This window comes from Tympanuchus pallidicinctus, unplaced genomic scaffold (assembly GCF_026119805.1).
Source record: "Tympanuchus pallidicinctus isolate F22 unplaced genomic scaffold, pur_lepc_1.0 scaffold4, whole genome shotgun sequence".
Taxonomy (NCBI): Eukaryota; Metazoa; Chordata; class Aves; order Galliformes; family Phasianidae; genus Tympanuchus; species Tympanuchus pallidicinctus.
The window spans coordinates 37366147-37386967 of record NW_026294758.1 but is presented as its reverse complement, the minus strand read 5'-3'; the positions used below and the strand labels follow the sequence as shown (position 1 = coordinate 37386967).

The 20821-nt window shown below is 39.0% G+C and overlaps 2 protein-coding genes across 5 annotated transcripts in view; both read left to right on the top strand.

Moving 5' to 3' along the window:
* PCSK5 (proprotein convertase subtilisin/kexin type 5) overlaps positions 1-20821 on the top strand; it is a 264454-nt gene that overhangs the window by 211473 nt on the left and 32160 nt on the right. For all 4 annotated transcript variants that reach the window (XM_052701373.1, XM_052701376.1, XM_052701375.1 and 1 more), the window contains exons 22-25: positions 1721-1857; positions 3819-4016; positions 4378-4446; positions 20587-20629. In XM_052701373.1, the coding sequence (XP_052557333.1) occupies positions 1721-1857; positions 3819-4016; positions 4378-4446; positions 20587-20629 (447 nt within the window). The remainder of the gene's footprint in view (positions 1-1720; positions 1858-3818; positions 4017-4377; positions 4447-20586; positions 20630-20821) is intronic.
* LOC128089717 (uncharacterized) lies at positions 13223-19145 on the top strand. Its single transcript, XM_052701390.1, has 2 exons — positions 13223-13793; positions 18760-19145. Exons 1-2 carry the CDS (start codon positions 13231-13233, stop codon positions 18833-18835), a joined length of 639 nt encoding a protein of 212 aa, XP_052557350.1. The 5' UTR covers positions 13223-13230; the 3' UTR covers positions 18836-19145.

The window sequence follows — 20821 nt, the reverse complement described above, 5'->3', positions numbered from 1 at the left end:
TGGGGTAAAAACTGTAGAACCATAGAATAATTTGGGTTGGAAAGGAACTCAAGTCTCACACCACACAAGTCCTCTAGTCAACCCATTCCAGCACTTTACCATTCTCTCAAGTGAGAAACTTCCCTGAGATATCTAATCTAAATCTCCCTTCTTAAATTTAAAACCATCTCCTACTATGTCCTATCACTTGTGTAAAAAGCAGGTTTCCTACCTGTATATAGCAGCACAAGCCCCAACGTACAGTTTGCAAAAATCCTTAGCTCCCCCCCAAGCATCCAGGACTCAAGATCTTGGTGCCACCATTAGAACACATGAACAAGGTGACATAGCCCAGCTACCTCCTGTGCTTCTGTCATGGCACATTTGCATTTGCACAGAAAACAAGCAGTGTAGAATGCAATCCACTTCAAGATCTGAATACCCATCTTCAACAGCGCCAATAGACCTCTGTGTACTACAGTCTGCACAGGACTTTCTGCCCATCAGACCCCAGAGCAGAGTGATATCTTTGCAGAATATTCTGTACATCCATAAGAACTTCTCCCTGTTTCTGTGCAGCAGCCTGCCTTCTACCTCACAAGTCTATTTAATCAGTTCTGTAGTTCTCTCAGATACTGACAAGCCTCATGCTTTTTAGAAATGTTTTATGCAGGATGAGATATTCTTCTAAATTCACATTTCATAAGCCTGGGCATTTCCAGTCATGGTAAATCCAAAACAGTTTAAAAAATGATTTGACAGTATTGATGTTTTTCTCCTCTTCTTCCAGATTAAGTCTTACATTGACCGTAGCAATTCAAATCCATGAAGGTGTATTACAGACATTTTCAGTGACACTGCCTAGCTCCTAGGAAGTATGTAACATCTTATGGAGAGTTCCTGGAAGTGCACAGAAAGACAGATGGATTCAGTATTTGTTCTGAGATCCTGAACTATTCTCAGTTTCTCTGGAAATTGAGTCCCAAGCCCTCAAAAGCAAACTAATCAAGGGCAAAAGCAGTTGAGAGTGGGAGAGTTCTCTTCTCTCTAATTTTTTCAATTCTGAAAGCACTTTCTAATTCTAGCCTACTTGTTTTACAGTCTTTTAATAGTTATGTTGGCATTGATGTTTTTCTTCTTTTCACTCGAAATAAAACCAGAAGAAACTGAATAGTGTTAAAAATGGACTAGAAATTTTTATCACAAAAAAGAATACTGCAGCAGATATTTTGTTATGCAGCAGGACATTTAGTAGCAAAACCACTAAATATCTGCAGACATGCGAGTAAAAAACATCATCTCCTAACTGCTAGGTCTCACTTGATTTCATATGCAAAGTCAATGTACTGAAGCCACAGTTCAGTTCGCAACAAGCCTTCAAAGCAAAACTAATAGGAAACTTCAACAGATGATAGATCATTCCTTCACAGAGAAAGACCTAGTTAGTCTTAATTTCCACAGACATAAGTGACCACTTCAGAGATTGTGGTAGAATGACGTTTAGGTCTAAGACCAAAGGCTAATTTTTCTAGGAAAATATTCCAACTCATTCCTGAAGTCCAAACTTGATTGACCTTTTCCTCAGCAAGTACCGTGAATACGATTGGGAAAATGAAGGAGTGAAGTGAAGACACCTGTAATAGAATAAAGGAAGAATATCTTGTTTTTCTTGTAAGTTTGTTTTAAACATAAAGAAGAAGTTGCAGCCGAATTTTAATTATGCCTCTCTGTTCCTCAAAAGATTCTTTGACAATGGTCGTTGTGTTATGCAATGCCCCAGGGGAAAGTTTGAATTCAAAAAGCAATGTCATTTGTGCCATCATACCTGCCAGGACTGCAGTGGAAGTGAACCTAACAAATGCACTGCTTGTGGAACAGGTGAGAAAGATATCTTGCCTTTTTTTTTCCCCTTTGCTTGGCATTCAGGTTTCCTTTCCCCTCTGCTGTCAGAGCCAGTTGTTAAAGCCAGTGAAATAAACATCGCTTTTCTACTGGTCTGCATCATTATCATGTTTTAACACTGAGGAGTGTTGGAGCTTAAAAGCTTTTTTGTTTGTTTGTTTCTTTGTTTGCTTTTTAAAGAATGTAAGAAAACACATCTCTGCATTGTACTTACATCCTTACTCATTCCCCTCTGTATGTTTTGAATAGGATCTGTGGTAATAGAAGTCAAAGCATTAACAACTAAAAAAGGGACAGAAGCCCTACATAAGCTGCTTCTACAAAATGAGGAAACCTCTCCCAGCCTCTACAAAGCATGTGCTTCACTGGAATAGGGCAAACCTGTTGCACAATCATACAGAGAGACGAGGTGCTTTCCAAAACATGTTTTGGAGAAGGCTAGGAAACCATCACGGCGATTTCTACTACTGTGTCTCTACAGCTACAGAAATAGGGCCTAGAAAAAAAAGATTACCACTGACGCACACAGTAATTTGTCTTTTTGACAGTTTTACAGAGCTTAAGTTGAGACAGAAAGTAATGTAATTAACTATGTAGTTGTTCTAAAAAGCTACTCTTCTCCTTGTGAAGATCCAATATTGTCTACAGTATAAAAATGATTATTCCCTGTCACCTCTCCAATGCCTGATGGGTAAAGAACTTGAGGCTATATGCAAATAGCAAGAAACTCCTGGAGATGAATATTGGGAATTTAACCTCCAATTCATTTAGGAAAAAGAAATTTGTAATTTCAGGATGACTTGGAATTCACCTCCTTTTTTCCTTTTTTGCTGCTTCTTGAAGTACACTGTGAGTCCTTAATGCCCCAGGATTTGTTTGGTAATAAGTGCCCAGGATATGAGAAAACACAAGCATAATTGGTACTAATTAGACATACTGATGAGATTGATGCTCTTTGCTTTGGGAACTGCACCTATAAGTGAATAGACCGTGTTTTCAAACTATTTTTCTACATGACAGAGCAGTTTCTATTATTCTTCCCCAAGTCTAAGCCTGTGGTGAACAGTAATATAATTTCTGTATTTCTGTGTCAAAAAGTGAAGATCTCAAAGAAATTCACACTCTGAAGAAGCTAGAAAGATCACTGTGGATATTTGTACCTGAAATGTAAAAGGGACACAGTCTGTGTCCTTCTTGTGTGGTACAATAACTATTCCCTATTGCAATTCCTTTCTCTGAAGCATCAAAAATAAATAATGACAAGTGAATACCTAGGCGACTTTATACATAAGTAATAAAATACACTTAGCACAACTATATATGCAATTTTTACTCTAGAGTAGATCTTTGCATGTTGCAGTACGTGGCACATTGATCTACAGGTGCTTCCACAGACTTTGCTGAGTTCCCATGCAGTAGAAATTTCTGTTTCTCTGATAGCAAACAGATGCACACTTGCTACTCCGATTAAAATCAAAACATTTCGAGAGCTTAGCTGTGACTAGGATGAGGATTACATTTTAATCTACTATGGAAACAGACTGATCCTTTTGAAAGGTGAAGTGGGCAGATTTGCTTTCGTAATGGTGATTTTACATCTACTTGTGCAATATAGTACAAATCCTTCTACTATGTTTGCTGCAGAGGAAATTTGGGAACCAAGTATTGGAAATCTCTTGATCCTTATTTGATTAGATTGGAGGATGTAAACAGCGATGATTCACTAGAATAACATTTTTATGTCACAGATCTCCAAGAGTGTGGAATATCTGAGATCCTGAAAGTTTTGTAAATTTTAGTTCATCTAGTGTAAAATTGAACACATCATGGAGTCTTCAATACTAATTCACCATCACCCAAAGAACTGGTGGCTTAATACTGCTTCTACTGTCAAATGTCCTGTGTTGCTGACATCTTCTCTGTTTCTTTGTGCACAGATAGACGAGGGATGGAGCGTTTTCTGTACCGTGGGGAGTGCAGAGAAAGTTGTCCCCCAGGTCACTACCATTCAGAGCACACCTGTGTGCCCTGCTCTAGTCACTGTGAAGTGTGCCTGAATACTAGACACTGCAAAAGATGTACCAGAGGATACTATCTTAACCAAAATATATGTCAGAAGCATAGCTGTAGAGAAGGTAAGCATCCTTCAGTAGAAGGGAAAAATACTTATTTCAAACTGTTACAGAAATACAGTTTTTTATTCCTGCTTTGAAATACACAGTCACATCTGATCCTGAGCTCCTTAACTCCTGTTCTCAATCTCTTCTAAATCTGTGCAAATGAAAAATTGAAATCTTTTCCTCAAATTGAGTAGGAAAACTTTTTTTTTTTTTTTTTTTTTTCTTACAAAAGAAAAAGTGAGAAAATAAATTCCTGCACATCTTCCTGATTTTTGGATTTGTATAAAATCTGTTTCCAAGAGCCTTGCTGAGTGCTTACACACAGTGGCCTTTCATTACCAGTATTAACAAAAAATTTGTTTCTTTCAAAATTCAGGTGAACTGGAAGATCCTGATACTGAAGACTGTGTGCCTTGTTCAGAAGGATGTCAGAACTGTCAGTTGGGTATGTAGTCTCATTACATACAATTCTCCTTATTCTTAAGGTAGCTATAGAATCATAGAATGTCTCAAGAATGAAAGGACCCTCAGAGATCATTGAGTCCAACCCCTGGCTCCACACAGGACAACCCAAAATTTGTCCAAATGCTTCTTGAACTCTGGCAGCTTGGGACCATTACCACTGCCCTGGCGAGCTTGTTCCATGTCCTCCACTCGCTGGTGAAGAACCTTTTCCTGATATTCAACTCGACTCTCGCTGTTCCCTGTCGCTGTCACACAGAGCAGAGCTCAGCGCTGCCCCTCCGCTCCCTGTGGGGAGCTGCAGCCGCCATCAGGCCGCAGCCTCCTCTACTCTGGGATCAAGAAACCAAAGGACCTCAGCTACTCTTCATACACCTTGCCCTCTTTTGAAACCTTCCTATGGATGCTCTGTAATGGTTTTATGTTCCTCTTACATCGTGAAGCCCGGTGCTGCACCCAGTGCTGTAGGTGAGGCTGCACAGCACAGAGCAGAGCAGACAGCCCCTCCCCTCGCCCGCTGGCAGTGCAGGGCCTGCTGCACCCCAGGTACGGTTGCCCTTTGGGCTGCCAGGGCACACTGCCGGCTCATGTTCCTCTTGCTGTCACCACAGCTCCCAGATCCCGATTCCACAGGGCTGCTCTCCAGCCTCTTTTCTCCCCCTCTGTACACATATCCGGAGTTGACATGCTTCAGGTGCAGAATATGGTACTTGCTCTTATTAAACTTCATCTGATTGGTGACTGCACAGACCTCTAATTTGCGAAGATCTCTCTGCAAGGCCTCTCTGCTCTTGAGGGAGCTCTTCCAAATGTAATGTTTTCTTCAGACTTATCCAGAATACCTTCAAGTACTGTATCTAGGCCTCAAAATGGATCCCAATAGTGACTGGCTGCCAGCCTGGTTGCCTTTTAGTCCACAGAGAACTAGACACCATTGCATTCTCTTACCAACTAAACTGTTTATTTTTCCAGTATATTTATTTTTTTTTTATATCAGTTCTAAATTCTATCACCAGCTTAAATAAGACTTTGTATTAGTTTAGCTGTTAAAGTTCACAGCTTATCTTTTTCTACTGGACTTCTGGTCTGGTAACTCATACGATAAAATGCTTGACAACCCTTGTGACCAGGCATTTCACAAAAGTTCTGTCAGCCTAACATCTTCCTCTGACTGTACCTGTACTTTCCTTGTTGCTCTCCTGTTCTACGTGACTTTTCAAAGATGATAGAGATCAACCTGACAGCCACTTTTGCCAGCTCCCTCAGAACTCACATGTGCATCCCATTGTGGCCCATGGATTTGTGTGCGTTGAGTTTGACTAGATGATATCTGACCAGATCTTCCTTTATCAAGAGAATGTCTTCTTTTTCCCAGGCTCTCTTTCTTATCACCTGAGTCTGGGATTCCTGACTTCCACTCTTAGCAGAAACAAAGAAAACATTCAGTAATTTCACCTTCACCATGTTCTAATTTATCTCTGTCCTCATGAGATCGTCTCCTAAACCATGAATATCCACTATTTTGGCTTTCCTGGCCCACATTAAATGGAGAAGGATTGTCTTGCACCAGTGCTTCAGTTGTTGCTCACTCAGTTGTTGCTGAGTAATGTGTATGTGCCTGGGCCAAGCTGGGCCACTCAGTGGGGAAAATCTGCTGTCATGATGGTGCAGGGCAGGGGTGGAGCTAATTAGTAGCTGTCCCAGGATGTGTTTAACCCACAGGCCACAGGTTGAACATGCCTATCCCAAATCATCTCCAGTCATAATGTTTGTTACATATTTACTCTAGGTTTTACATTCAAACCTCTGATTTGAAAAAGTTCTTTTCAAAAACTTAAAAGATCAACAGAATGGATGTAAGTAAAACAAAGACTTAGTAAGTTAGCTTCCACTGCTAAGTGAAGTCAGAAGGGTTAGAATGCCAGAGTCTGGTAAGGGCATGCTATTAAGAAAACTTCTTGGTAGTTATGATGTATATATTACTGAGAGTTTATATAGGTTGGTTTAATGTTAGCTGTATTTGGAACAGAAACACAGCAGTGATATAAAACCAGGATGCCAAACAGATTTTGCAAATTACCATGTGTTCCTGAAATAAAGCATGACCTATAAACTTCAGGCTTAAAACAAATCAAGTAGAGATGTTGTTTGTGTTTCTGCTCTTAATATTAATGTGATTTCTGGCATATCAGTAACAATTCACAGATAAGATAAGGACAGTAATAGCTTTCTCATGTCTCATAAGAAACTTGATACATTTAGAGACACCTGTAAAAAGAAACATCTGAGCTGCCTGTCTCTTACGAAAAAAAATGTTTAAATTTGAAAACTGTAAAGAAATTCCATTGCACAAAAAATAATACTAAAAAGTAAAAGAAATGAAGTGAAGGAAAGAGAAAGGAAGAGAAAGGAAGAGATAGGGAGGAAGGGAGGAAGGGAGAAAGGTGGGAAGGAAGGGGGGAAGGAAGGGGGGAAGGAAAGAAGAGGGAAGAGGGGAAGGAAGGGGGGAAGGAAGGAAGGGGGAAGGAAGGAAGGAGGGAAGGAGGGAAGGAGGGAGGGAAGGAAGGAAGGAAGATGGGAAGGAAGGGGGAAGGAAGGAAGGAGGGAGGGAGGGAGGGAGGGAGGGAGGGAGGGAGGGAGGGAGGGAGGGAGGGAGGGAGGGAGGGAGGAAGGAAAAATATAACAATCGCACACACATTTGGAATCAAAATTATATAGTTTATACATTGAAGATTAGTTTTTCATATACAAATGCATGTCAATTTAATTAATTGATATGCACACACATTTGGAATCAAAATTATATAGTTTACACATTGAAGATTAGTTTTTCATATACAAATGCAAGTCAATTTAATTAACTGATATCCTTTTATGTATGTTGTAAGCATAGGATCACTTATAGAAACTGTATGAACTAAAAAAGGGATATCAGACCAGAAGAGATGGCTATGGTGTCTCAGAACTGAGCTGCCTTCAGTAGGCCAAATGACAATTAATTTTTGGCCTTTTTTTTTCTTTTTTTTTTTCATGTAGCACCAGAAAAAAAGATTGAATCACTGCCTTCATTTTCAACAGTGCCTATCATTTTTGGGCAATTGTCCAGCTTTGTACTAACAGCTGAGTAAGATCTACTCTGTTTTATCATGCTGATAACTTTTGCAGACAGAGCAAACAATGGAGATGTGTAGTATGAGAAGCCTTGATCAATAGCAACCCTATGGATAGATAAAGACATAGGTACTATACTTCTAGATCACTTTAATACTTTATATCCTGTGCCATATATTTCACAGAAGTATGCAAAACTTACCATTTAAGTTACATTGCTAGTCAAGCTCACCAGCATTAAAGATGCTGGAGAAGATAAACAGTATCTATAATATTGTCTCAGATCCTCAGAAAACAATGTAAAAACTATTTATTTTCCTCCAAGTTTGTTTGTTGGTGGTTTTTGGGTTTTGTTTTTTTGTTTGTTTGTTTTTGTTTTGTTTTTGTTTGTTTGTTTGTTTTCAGAGCTATACATCTTTTCTGTATCTAGACTAAGACTGTAGGTCTAAGGGACATTTAGAGTGACAAACTCTAGGACAGGTATAGTCTTTGTTGCTTTATATAGATTATGTTTTCTCATGTTTTCTTTGGAGGATACTTCTCTCTCTAATTCACTTCATTAATTTGGGGGCTACTCAAATCTTTAGGAGATAAAGAATCTTTAAAGGATCTTGGAAAATGGGAGAAATTCCTGAGTACTGGAGGAAAGCCAGTGTCACTCTAATCTTCAAATAGGGCAAGAAGGAGGATCTGGGAACCTGTTCAGCCTCACCTCTGTCCCCGGAAAGGTGATGAAAGAGCTTACTCTGGATGTCATCTCAAAGCAATGGATGGAAAGAGGGATATCAAGATTGGTCAACATGGATTCACCAAGGGGAAATCATGCTTGACCAATCTAATTGCCTACATGAGGTCTTGACCAGATGGATAGACAAGGAGGAGCAGTAAGTTCTGCCAACCTTGACTTCACCAAGGCTTTTTACAATGTCTCTCATAACATCTTTGTAGGTAAGCTTAGGAAGTGTAGGATGGGTGGATGAACAGTGAGGTGAACTGAGAACTGGGCTGGCTGTTTGTCAGAGCTCAGTGCTTTGTGATTATCAACAGAGACTTTTTAGAAGCCTGTAACTAGTGGTGATCCCCAGGAGACATAGAATCATAAAAGTGCTCAGTTGGAAAAGACATTAAAGATCATCGAGTCCAACCATGACCTAACCATATTACCCTAGCTCTAACAACCCACCTGAACACCACATCCAAAAGGTTTTTAAACACATTCAGAGATGGTGACTCAACCACCTCTGTGGAGAGTCTATTCCAGTGCTTATCAACCCTTTCTGTAAAGAAGTTTTCCTGGTATCCAACCTGAACCTCCTCTGGAGCAACACGAGGCCATTTACCTTATCCAGTCACCTGTCACCTCTGAGACCAGCCCTGCTCTTTCTGCAATCACCTTTCAAGTGCTGGAAGAGAGCACTAAGGTCTCCCCTCAGCCTCCTTTTCCCCAGACTAAACAGTCCCCCAGTTTCTTCAATTGCTCCTCATAGGGCATATTCTCCACACCCTTCACAAGACTGGTTGCCCTTCTTTGGACTGGCTCCAGTACCTCAATGTCCTGTCTGTACTAAGGTGCCTAGAAATGAACACAGTACTCAAGGTGGGCCTCATCAATGCCTAGTACAGGGGCAGAATGATTTCCCTAGTCCTGCTCGTGACACCATTCTTGATACAGTTGGGTCTGGTCTTGTTCAATATCTATTTTCACCAATTATCTGGATTGACTTGGATGAAGGAATAGAATGCAACCTCAATAAGTTTGGTGGTGATAAACTCCAGGAAGTGTGGCTGACACACCAGAAGGCTCTACTGCCATTCAGTGAGACCTGGACAGGCTGGCGAGTTGGGTGGGAAGAAACTGTCTGATTCTGTGGCAGACACCATTCTTCCTACAGACACTGTCAAGTCCTGGAAAAGTACGTTACTAGAAAATTGCCTTAATCTGCACTAACTTTGTAAGGACCTATGGCTTTGTATGCACAAAGCAACTGCCAAAGCAGTGGCTGTGCACAGTAGGGTTCCCTTCTTCTGTCCACATTTTCCTGAAAGCATCTCACCATACTTTCTGCCATGCTAACTGAACTAACATGCAGACCACATCCCATGAGATTTGAAAGCAGGCTTTTGTACATGCATTGTAATTGGAAGTAAGACACTAAGTCAAAAACAATAAATGAAGTTTTAAGGTGACTTTATTGTGTTTTAACCTAAATTTGTGCCATCTGCATTCAAATACATTCCTACTGCTTCGCAAGTGAGTACATGAAAAATGAGCCTCAGAAAGTGTGCTGAATACTTTTTAATATTATGATGCTTATAGCTTGGGTATCAGTTTTATATCCCAATCAGGGGGGACTCTGAGCCTACTGTCTAGACCTGTAGTGAGTTATTGCTCCCCTCATTCAGATAGATCCAAAGGAACTGCGTCTTCATCTGACAGGATCATCAGGCCATGATTAAATATGAACGACTTGTCTTCTGATGGGCACCAGAAACCACCTTGAGTTCTCAAAAATTACATCCAGTTTCCTCAACAGAGTCATCATTTGAAAGAGAAAGATCATCTGAGACAATATGATTAAGTAGGGCTTACAACGTGCTGCTGCTGCAGCAGCTGCACTCCACCCTTCAGCACAGTTATTCCCACTCCAAGCTTTAGATCACTTCAGAATGTTGCCAATACCTTCTTCAGACTCTTAAAACTTAATGAGTGTTTGGAATTTTTTCAGAGTCAGCTCTACCTTTTTAAAAAACAATCACCAATAGGCCCTTTCAGGACAAGAGAATATCACTAACTTTAAACTGCAGATTACTAAGCCATTTAATATAAATATTTTAAGAGAATTGCAAAGACAACACAGTAGAAGAGCATAAAATCTCTGGTTGTTATTAGCTGTGCCTAAAATACAGTGTATGGAACAAAGTGTTTTCTCAACTTCTTTCAGATCTCTTTCTAATCATTTGAATTCTACTTACCTTTTTGCATCTGCACAGCATGCAGACACGCAGTACAAATACCTATGAAGACAAGTGACAAACTTCCTTGATATGAAATATCTACTGACTTGCGTATGTACACTTCAAAAGCAGAAACAGACACACAAGTAACAATGCTAAGTATGAGCATCTAGTTCATTGTGGAGATAAATATTTTCAACACACAAAGCTCAACAATATCACTCATAAATTCGTGGCAGGTTGTGGATGCTCTGTCCCTGAGGTGCTCAAGACCATGTTGGATGGGGCCCTGGGCAGCCTGGTCTTGTACAGAACTGGAGGTTGGTGGTTCTGTCTGAGGCAGGGGAATTAGAACTTGATGATCCTTGGGGTCCCTTCCAACCCAAAGCATTTTATGGTTCTTTGATTCTGTGATTCTATAATAATTCTTCCTCTCAACGGGGACTTTGAAATTCAAGCTTTGTCTCAATTTGTTTGCATTTCTGAAGTGCCCTCCTGTAGGGTGACATATTCCCGATCCAATTCCTGTTCAGCTTCTGTCTGATTCAATTCCACTCAACTCACCAGACATTAGAAAGTATGACATGTTACAATATGAATGCTTCTCAAGGTTTCCCAGAGATTACCTCATCTCTGTGTAATAAAATACCACGTATTCCATTCCTTCTGATCTGTCTGGGTTTTTGCAGAGAACAGCACAACATGGCTCTTGCAACATTTACAGCAGCATTGTTTTCAAAGGCTAACACTGAGAATAAAATGCTCCTTAGTGTGGGCATAGAGTGGTGCAGATAAAGATTTTCAGAATAGTCATCATGCTTTTCTCTTTTCAAGATATCTTACAAAAAAATATTAACTCTGAAGCTTGTGAAACCACAAGAACCTTGAGATTAAAAGTCCTCAAAGTAGGCATTTAGGCTCCAGTGTGACTCTTCTCTTTAGCAAGATAAAGCCTCAGCAACTCTCAAAGGTCTTCCAGAACCAAACTACTTTGTTTAGTCTGGGGTACAAGGTAATAAAGCCATAAAGGAAGGAAGTGAAACTGAGTAAATTATTCCACAAGATCCATAAAAATACATGTCAAGGTGGGAGAAAAAATATGGACTTTAAGGTAGCATTTGAGAGAAAAACCATAACTGGAGAAAATTTAAAGAATATATGAGATAGCTCAAGTGTAGCACTGTGAATAGATTCAAGTTCACATGTACAGACTGGGGTTCTGGCAGCTGTGTCCATGATTAATAATAGTTTGGTTCCCATAGAAACATAAGTGGCACACAGGAAAACTTCATTTCTTCAAATCTTCCCTAATGATGACTGGAGACCAGCTTTCAGAATACCAGAGAAAATTATGATAAAGATTTCTTTTTTGTCCAAGAGTAAATCTTCCTCAAGAGGTCAATCATGCAGGATGGGTTTTAGATTTGCAGATAATAGGACTCATTTCCACAGACTTCTGGTGTGCGAATATGCAATCTGTACAAAAAGAATGCCCAACAATATTTTGAACACTTCTTTGATTATCGGTATTGACATTTCAGAAAAGGCAGAAAATCACATAAGAAATTTGTCTTTCCCATCTACAGGCAGAAGGTTCATTTGCACCCTGAAGGTATAAGATGTATATACATATGTCTTTGAAAATCTTATTTATCTGAGAAAGGAAATGTCTTTTGCAAAATCCAGACTTGGGGATCAGTGGAAAAAATCCGTGTATAAGATTGAGCTATGACTTTTACAAGTACGGGCATACAATCTGCTGAAATTGCACAGATGCCCCTATGAGTAGTACAGTCAGGGCAGTAGTACAAATTCTGGGCTGTAAGAAACCGGATGAAGTTCCACAAAAGTGTAGAGTCTTGCACCTGGGAAGGAATAATTGCCTGTATCAATACAGGCTGGGGGACGATCTGCTGGAAAGGAGCTCTGCAGAGAGGGAGCTGGAGATCCTGGTGGAAGAAAGGTTGGCCGTGAACCATCAGTGTGCCCTGGTTGCCAAGAAGGCCAATGGGATCCTGCAGTGCATTAAAAGGAGCGTGGCCAGCAGGTCACAGGAGGTGATCCTCCCCTTCTAGTCAGCGCTGATCAGGCCTCACTTGGAGTACTGTATTCGGGTCTGGGGTCTGTGGTACAAAAAAGACAGGGATCTCCTGGAAAGAGTCCAATAGAGCCACAAAGATGATAAAGGTCCTGGAGCATCTTCCCTGTGAGGAAAGGCTGAGTGAAATGAGTCTATTCTGTGAGAAAAGAAGACTGAGAGGTGATCTAACTAACATTAATAAATAGCTTTTATGTAGGAAAGAAAAAGAGGACAACCTCTTTCCAGTGGGTATAGGACAAGGAGAAATGACCATAAACCGAAGTATAGGAGGTTCCACACCAAATGTGAAAGAACTTCTTCACAGTAAGAGTGAGGGAGCACTGGAATGGGCTGCCCAGAGACATTATGCAGGGTCCTTCTCTGGATGCCTACCCGCACAGCCTACTGAAGGGAGCTTGCTTTGGGAGTTGGACTTAATGATCTCTAGAGGTCCTTTCCAACCCCTACAATTCTGTGAATCCATAATTCTGTGAATCATTGTCTTGTTTGCTGGCAAATTTCTCTCCCCTCCCCCCTCCAATTCCTTGAGTTAAATTGAAATTAAAATAAATAAAATCAAACAATTTAAGCAAATTCACTTTAATATCTCGGGTGAACCTAATGAGGTTCAACACGGCAAAGTGCAAGGTTTTGCATTTGGGCCGGAAGAACCCCAGGCACCCGTACAGGCTGGGAGGAGTGGTCCTTGAGAGCAGCTCGGCAGAGAAGGACCTGGGGGTCCTGATGGACGAGAGACTGAACATGAGCCAGCAGTGCGCTCTGGCAGCTCGAAAGGCAAATGGGATCCTGGGCTCCATCAGGAGAGGGGTGGTCAGCAGGGACAGGGAGGTGATTGTCCCTCTCTACTCGGCTCTTGTGAGGCCCCACCTGGAGTACTGTGTCCAGGTGTGGAGCCCTCAGTACAAGAAAGACACAGAGATTTTGGAAAGGGTCCAGAGGAGGGCGACTAAGATGATCAGGGGGCTGGAGCACCTCCCCTATGAGGACAGGCTGAGGGAGTTGGGCTTGTTCAGCCTGGAGAAGAGAAGGCTGCGGGGTGACCTCATTGCAGCCTATCAATACCTGAAGGGAACCTACACCCAGGAGGGGAGTAAACTCTTCAAAAGGGCTGACAACAGCAGGACTAGGGGAAATGGATCCAAGTTGAAGGAGGGAAGATTTAGGTTGGATGTTAGGGGGAAGTTCTTCACAAGGAGAGTGGTTAGGCCCTGGAACGGGCTGCCCAGGGAGGTTGTGGATGCCCCGTCCTTGGACGTGTTCAAGGCCAGGTTGGACGGGGTCCTGGGCAACCTGATCTGAATGTGTACGTTTGGTGGCCCTGCTAGGCAGGGGGGTTGGAACTACATGATCCTTGAGGTCCCTTCCAACCCAGGTGATTCTGTGATTCTGTGATTCTGTAATATGTTCTTGTTTCAATTATTTGGGTTTGCACAGGGCTAAAGCTCTGTGTTCTGATCTTTCAAGTTAGGAATTCTATTTAGGGAACAATTTATTCACTGGAGCAAAGCAAATCTTTGATTATCCTCACATTGTGATGTTACCCACATGATTATAGCCTGAGTACTATTTTTCTTGTTAATAGGGGGTCTGTGGCATTCAGATGTTCAAATCAATACCAAAACTAATTTGTATTGATGTCCATTTTGCAAACTTAGGATGTCTGGCTTTTCTACTGGTAGGAGAGCACTCTTTGGGTAATGCTACTCACCCAGAGGAATTATCTCCCCAGTAAGAAACTATTTAAAGATTAGTGACCATCTCAGTCGGTTCTGACAATGCTGCTCAATGCACAGGATGTTCACTTTTTTGGTTCATGGCTTTTAACACAAAGCTTTCGTACCACTTGCAATCATCACATCGCAGCTGGAGAAAACAGCCAATAGAATAACAACAAAAGATGACTTATCAGCTGAACAACAGACTAATCTCTAAACAGCTACACTGAACATCCTCGCTTAACTGTTAGATAGTACTATTGTTGATGTTCAAATTTCATTTCTGTTGAAATCCACTTATGTTTTATTTTATGAAGAGTGAGAATAAAACACAAGTTCTTTTCTGAAGCTATGTAAAATAATAACATCTCTGGTATCACAATTTGGACATTCGCTTGAGGTGTAAGTCTCACAACAGTATTGATCCACAACATTTAGTGGAGAAGTAGGGCACTGCAACCACACATACAATTTTTTAAAAAATATTTTCAGTTGCTTAAGCTATTCTTGGAAATTGCTTCCAAAACATTATGCGTGTATCAACAAACATATGTACAAATGTTGACATATTTATCAACATTTTAACTCAGTCATATGAACCATGGAGCTGTTTTGTGGAATCCGTGTTATAATGCTGATATTTGGTTTCACTTCATTTTATCTGGAGGTCATTCCTACAACATATTAAAATTTTCTTTTGGACAGGAAGGTATGCCTCTTTTCCTTTGATTTGTCAATGAAATACAGTAAAAGCAAATATTTCTCTTTTAAAGTAAGATAATTGAGATTAGAGCTGTGTGACTATTTCATTTACTCAGGACGATCTGCTTTTGTTTTTCTTCATTTGGATACCAATTAAAAGTAGCTTTAAATTAAAACAAAAATTTACCAAAAATAGAGGAAAGTCTAGTGGGTTTTTGTGTTTGTTTGTTTGTTTTTTAGTTTTTCCTTTTTGCTTTAAGAATGAATGTATTTTTAATTTATTAAATCATGGTTATGTTTTCTGGCCTAACAAACTACTTTTCACCCCTTTAAATCTAACTGACATAAGAATTCAGTTTTTCCTTGGTTAAAATATCCATTATCTTCTTCCTCCCTCTTGGTGATATAACTTGTCAAAAACAGGTTAGAATTGAGAAGACAAAGCAGAATTCCTCACAAAAACCCTATACATAAAAAGAAAAAAACAAAAACAGAAAGAAAGAAATAGGTCAACAAATAGCTTTTCACATAAACTGAAAGATTCAAACCACAGTTCTGGGCTCCAGAATAGATGAAATCTCCTTCATTTTCAAGGTTTGATGAAATAAAAAATTTCATCTGGGCCCATGTCTAGTTGCAATCCCACTGTGGCTGGACTGTACACTTCAGTTATTTTAATTGAGTAACCATAAAACTAAAACAAGAATGGTCTAAAGGTAGTTAAAATATATAATAACACTTGGTGATGTATTACTACTTATAGGCTTAGGTTTTTTTTACATTATTGTAAATTATTGTTCATAGGAATGTAAAAGGCAAATAAAATCTAACAGTAACTGTTGAAATCAAACAATTACTGCAGACTGGCCCTTAAAGGAAAACTGCATTGTAATGTAAAATCATTTGCGGTTATTATATTTAATTAATCTGGAAAAGAAAATTAAACCAGACATTAAGTTTCATACATGTAATATCCTCAAATTTTCCTGAGAGCAAAAGTAGTTGAGTGTATTGTCTGTATGTTAGGCTCATGGTTGATCCAATAAATACTTCAAGAAATTTAATATTAAAAAAAAATTTTAAAAATGATTAAGGGAGAAAAATAAAAGTTACAGTCTAAATACAGATTCTGTTAAATGTACCAATGCACTTAGCTTCAACTCTCAGCTTTATTGCATATATTTGATAAAATTAAGCAAACATACCAGTCCTTGAAAGATCTGGGTCTAATTATATGAGATACTTTGGGTGAGGGCTACTCTAAAGTACAGTAGGCTAGCTATGTAAAGTTTCCACAATTTGCATCTGTCTAAATGTTGTGAATACTCAGATACAGTGAAACAGAATCAGGGATTTTCAAAATGCTCTGGAGCTCATTTTTAGGATGGATTATATAGTAAATATTTCATTAAGCCTCTGAGGTAATACAGCAGCAATCACCTGTAGTGTTCCTCCGTATATTCAAAGTGAAACATCCTTCTAGCACAATGCCTGGCTTGTAATGTTAAAAAGCCCATAGTCCCTCATAGAGAAGGTAAAAAGCACACAGTACTAACTCCTTTTAACAGAAAGCAAGAATCTTTGTTTTTAACCAGTATTTAAACTTTGCACATTCAAATGTATTGCACTGGAGAAGGGTGGGATGCAGAGAAGGGAACAGGGCTATCACTTTCTTACATAAAAGAAAAGGAATCAAATTACTTTCTGTATGAACTCCAGATGGTCTTTCCTTATCTGAGAAAACTGTAATAAAAGCAGAAAGTCACCAAGCAGTTTTGTTGAGTCGAAGGCCATTCATTTCAAAAGAGATTGAATTCTGTTTCTAGTGCTGTTGAGATCACTTCTTTCTTCTAAGAGTTGCTCAGACTAATGCAGTGAAAATCAATGCAAATGAGAACTATTAAACATAGATAAAATATTAGCAGTTCTCGTGGCAAGAAGTCTTTTGGAGCCTAACATACTAAGCAGCCCACTTCTTGTCACAGACACTTATTCATTTCATGAACAAGTGAGTTCTGAGTGAATATAGGATGAACACACTGACTTCAGCCCCAGCAAGCACTTATCACTGCTAGTCCAAGAACTGACCAGCAGATTTTAAACTGGCAGATTTTAAAGGAGCCACTGTTGAAGAACCACATGGAAATAACCTGAAAGTTCCCTATATTTGCTCTTAAAATTTGTTTCCAAGATTGCTATCTTGCTATCAGGCAGTTTACTTCCTTACATTCCCTTCTAAGCTGTGTTCATTATTCCCTAACAGTTAACAAACCAAGATCAAACATAAAAGCTTCCATTTAAAGGATATGTCTATAAGAGAAAGAACAACAAGGGATGATAAATAATAGAGTAGACAAATTCGCAGATGGCCTTAGACCAATCCCAATGACATCATATAGACCTAATTAAATTCTAGGATGGTCTTTACATAGGTAAGAGAGACATTAAGAGAGACACAGCAAGAATAGGAGTCCCCTGACACTGTAATCTCAATTGCAGTATGAATGACAGAGAAAAAATATTTCTTAAAGCCTATGTATTTTCAGAAGGATCACAGTTTATAATCAGAAAGCCAGATGTATGCCCCCTGCAATCAACCTCTGTTTTAAAATGTTATTGAATAATAAATCAGAAACTAAAAGTTTTTCAGTCAGATTTAGCTCCTGACTATGTGTTGGAATCAGAAAAAGATGCATGTATAACTTCATACAGAGCTGTCAGCAGCAGTAAGCAAACAAATTCCTGATACCTGCCACATTTTACACTGGCAATAGCACTCAGCGAGTGCCGCTTCTCCCTCTGAAGAGCCTACCATGCATGATGTTTGTTGGGTTACAAGGTAATTGAACCAGAAACAAACTAGGAAATTCAGAGTCCCCTTTATTTTATGATCACAAAATTCAACAGAAAATCTATTTCTACAGTAAACTTAAATGAGATAAAATTTTCATCATTTTAGTTTTACTACACATAATTTTATGAAGTTTTCACATTGCAAAATCATTAAGGAATTTGGATATTCTCCAAAGCCAAGTTTGAAGAAAAACTCATTCTCAGATGAAGTGCAGTCATCAAGCTGTTCTCATGACATCTTTGGCTATCTAATACGATATTTGCCATCAGAACTTTTTTCTAAATTTGTATGTGGGCAGCAGAGTACAAGAAGGTGAGTGATTAGACACCAAGATATCTGTGATACTTTTTTGGTTATTTTGCCCTCTCATAAACATGGAACCCAGTCTACAGTCTTAACAAGCTATTTTTATTCATTCATAGATATTTTCTCTTAGATTCTAAACCAGTTTAAAATTAGTTTTTAAGAAAGGCACAGCACCTTGGTTGAGATAACCTATGTATGTACAGAATGGAGAAGAACTCACTTGAGAGAAGCCCTGCCAAGAAGGACTTGAGGATTCTGGTGGATGAGAAGCTAGATATGAGCTTGCAGTATACACTTGAGACTAAAAAAAGTAAATTATTTCCTGGGCTGCATCAAATGAGGAGTGGCCAGCAAGAAGGGGGGGAGGAGACTGTCCCCATCTGCTCTGTTGAGGGAGATGAGCTTATTCAGCATGGAGAAGGCTCCAAGGAGACGTGACTGCAGCCTTCCAATACCTGAAGGGAGCTTGTAAATGGGAGGGGGACTTTTTACACATTCTGATAGTGACAGAACAAGGGAGAAGGGCCCTAAACTAAAAAAAGGAAGATTTAGGTTAGATGTTAGGAGGAAATTTTTCAGTCAAAGTGGTGAGGCACTGGCAAAGGATGCCCAGAGAAACTGTGGATGACCCATCCCTGGAGGTATTCAATACCAGACTGGATGGTTGGCAATCTGATCTTATGGGTGGCAGCACTGCCCACAAAAGGCAGTTGGACTGGATGATCTTTAAGATCACTTCCAAATCAAGCCAGTCTATGATTCAATGATTCCAAACACAAGGGGCTTTGCTTAAAGATCTCTTAATAATACATTTTCCAAACTCTTTCCACAGGACACCTGAACATTGTGCCTTAATTTGCAGTCACAGACGAAATCTGTCACAATATGTACTCAACAGTATGGGCAAAAACTGACAGTAAAGGAGGAAAGAATAAGGTCATCAGAATCTGCCATAGGCAAAAGAGGAGAGAGTCATTTCTTCATGAAAGCTAGAAAGTTAACGGAGTTAGTTACTAAAACTAACTGATTCCAGGAATTTTAACAAAGTCTTTTCAGTACATACTCTGTTCTTTCCATGAATATACCATAAGAACTGTATGTGCAAGAATAAAGTTCAAAAGGTAGTTAGGACACTGATGCACTTTGCTCTACATTGATCTCTTGCTTATGATTACTCAGTTATCTGAGTAATCTACAACTCAGTCTCTGTAAGCATTGTAAAAAAAAATATGTTTTTCCACAAAAAGAATCTCTGGACAAACAATATGTATTTTATCTGGAAGTAAAAGGGTAAAAGAGGACTTCATAGAAAATATTTTAATATTTAAAGGACATTTCCTGCCTTAACATAACATCTAATTCAAGAAACACTAGATTCGGTGATTACTGTTTCTGATTGTGCCCTAAACAGTAACAAGAATATTGTCATAAATCTGAAACATTTCTGTGAAAAACTTTACACCTCATAAATAAATTGCTAGAGCTACTTACAAAACCAAATGCATGTTGCCTAATAAGTTTGCATGTGTAAAGTGTGATTTATTGTAGACACAACTCAAAGAGATTCAGTGAATATTTTGCCCTATGAGTACTAATAATATCAAAAATGATTTACAGGTATTTCATGGTTGAAGAGTTTATAAATACATTTGCCTAGGTTGTTGCATTTCCTTCCACTCTGTTCCCTTAGGGATACTTGAGTAAGGTAAAAGAAATTGGAAGCTAACACCAGATAATGAAAGGTTATAGAATACAGTCTTCCCTTCATGCAAGCACAAAGCTATGTCATTCATCGTAAAAGATTTAAAGAGTTTTATAGTATTTTTTGTTCATTCATCAAAATTTCTGAAGGCAAAAATTAACTTTCTGATGAGAATGTTCACCCAAATTTCTTGTTTCCACAGAATAAAGAAAAGTGTTTCTCTAGTTCAGATTTTTTAAGATTAAACGATTACTTACATTTTTTTTTCCAGAAAAGTTTGCTTTTAGAAGTGCCAATAAACAAATAAATATATTGAAACTACAGATTTGAATACTTCAGTTTCTCCTTTTAAGATTCGTTTTGCCCAGCTTGAACTCCTGAAACGGTTCTCCACTTCAGAAAATCACTTCCCAGTTATTCATCACTTTCTAAGTACTTTGTGTTGAAGACAAAAACATTACCAATCGTTGGAAAAAAACACAGTCAAGGAATTAATTATGGAAGACAATATCTCTAAAAAGTGTAAGCAGGGATCCTGAGAGAAAAATGTTCTAGATATAAGAAGATATGACTGTTATTTCAGTATAAGGAATCTTAATATAAAAATAATGCAAAGTTTTGGCATTCTGGCATTAACTCTGGATTTTATTTACATAATTTTACATTTTTAATTTCAGATGACCCAAGAATCTGCAAGACATGTGTTCCGAACTACTACATGTGAGTATAGCCTTCCATGCAAAAATATGTGCTTAACTACATATATCACATAAATCAGTACAAAAATGACACGTATCTTGTCCCTCTCCTACCAAGTATTGCCTATCCAAGAACAGTAACTGTGCAAAAAGCTTGAGAAATGCTGAAAAACTAACCAATCATACACAGTCAAGACCATTTACAGCTCTACAG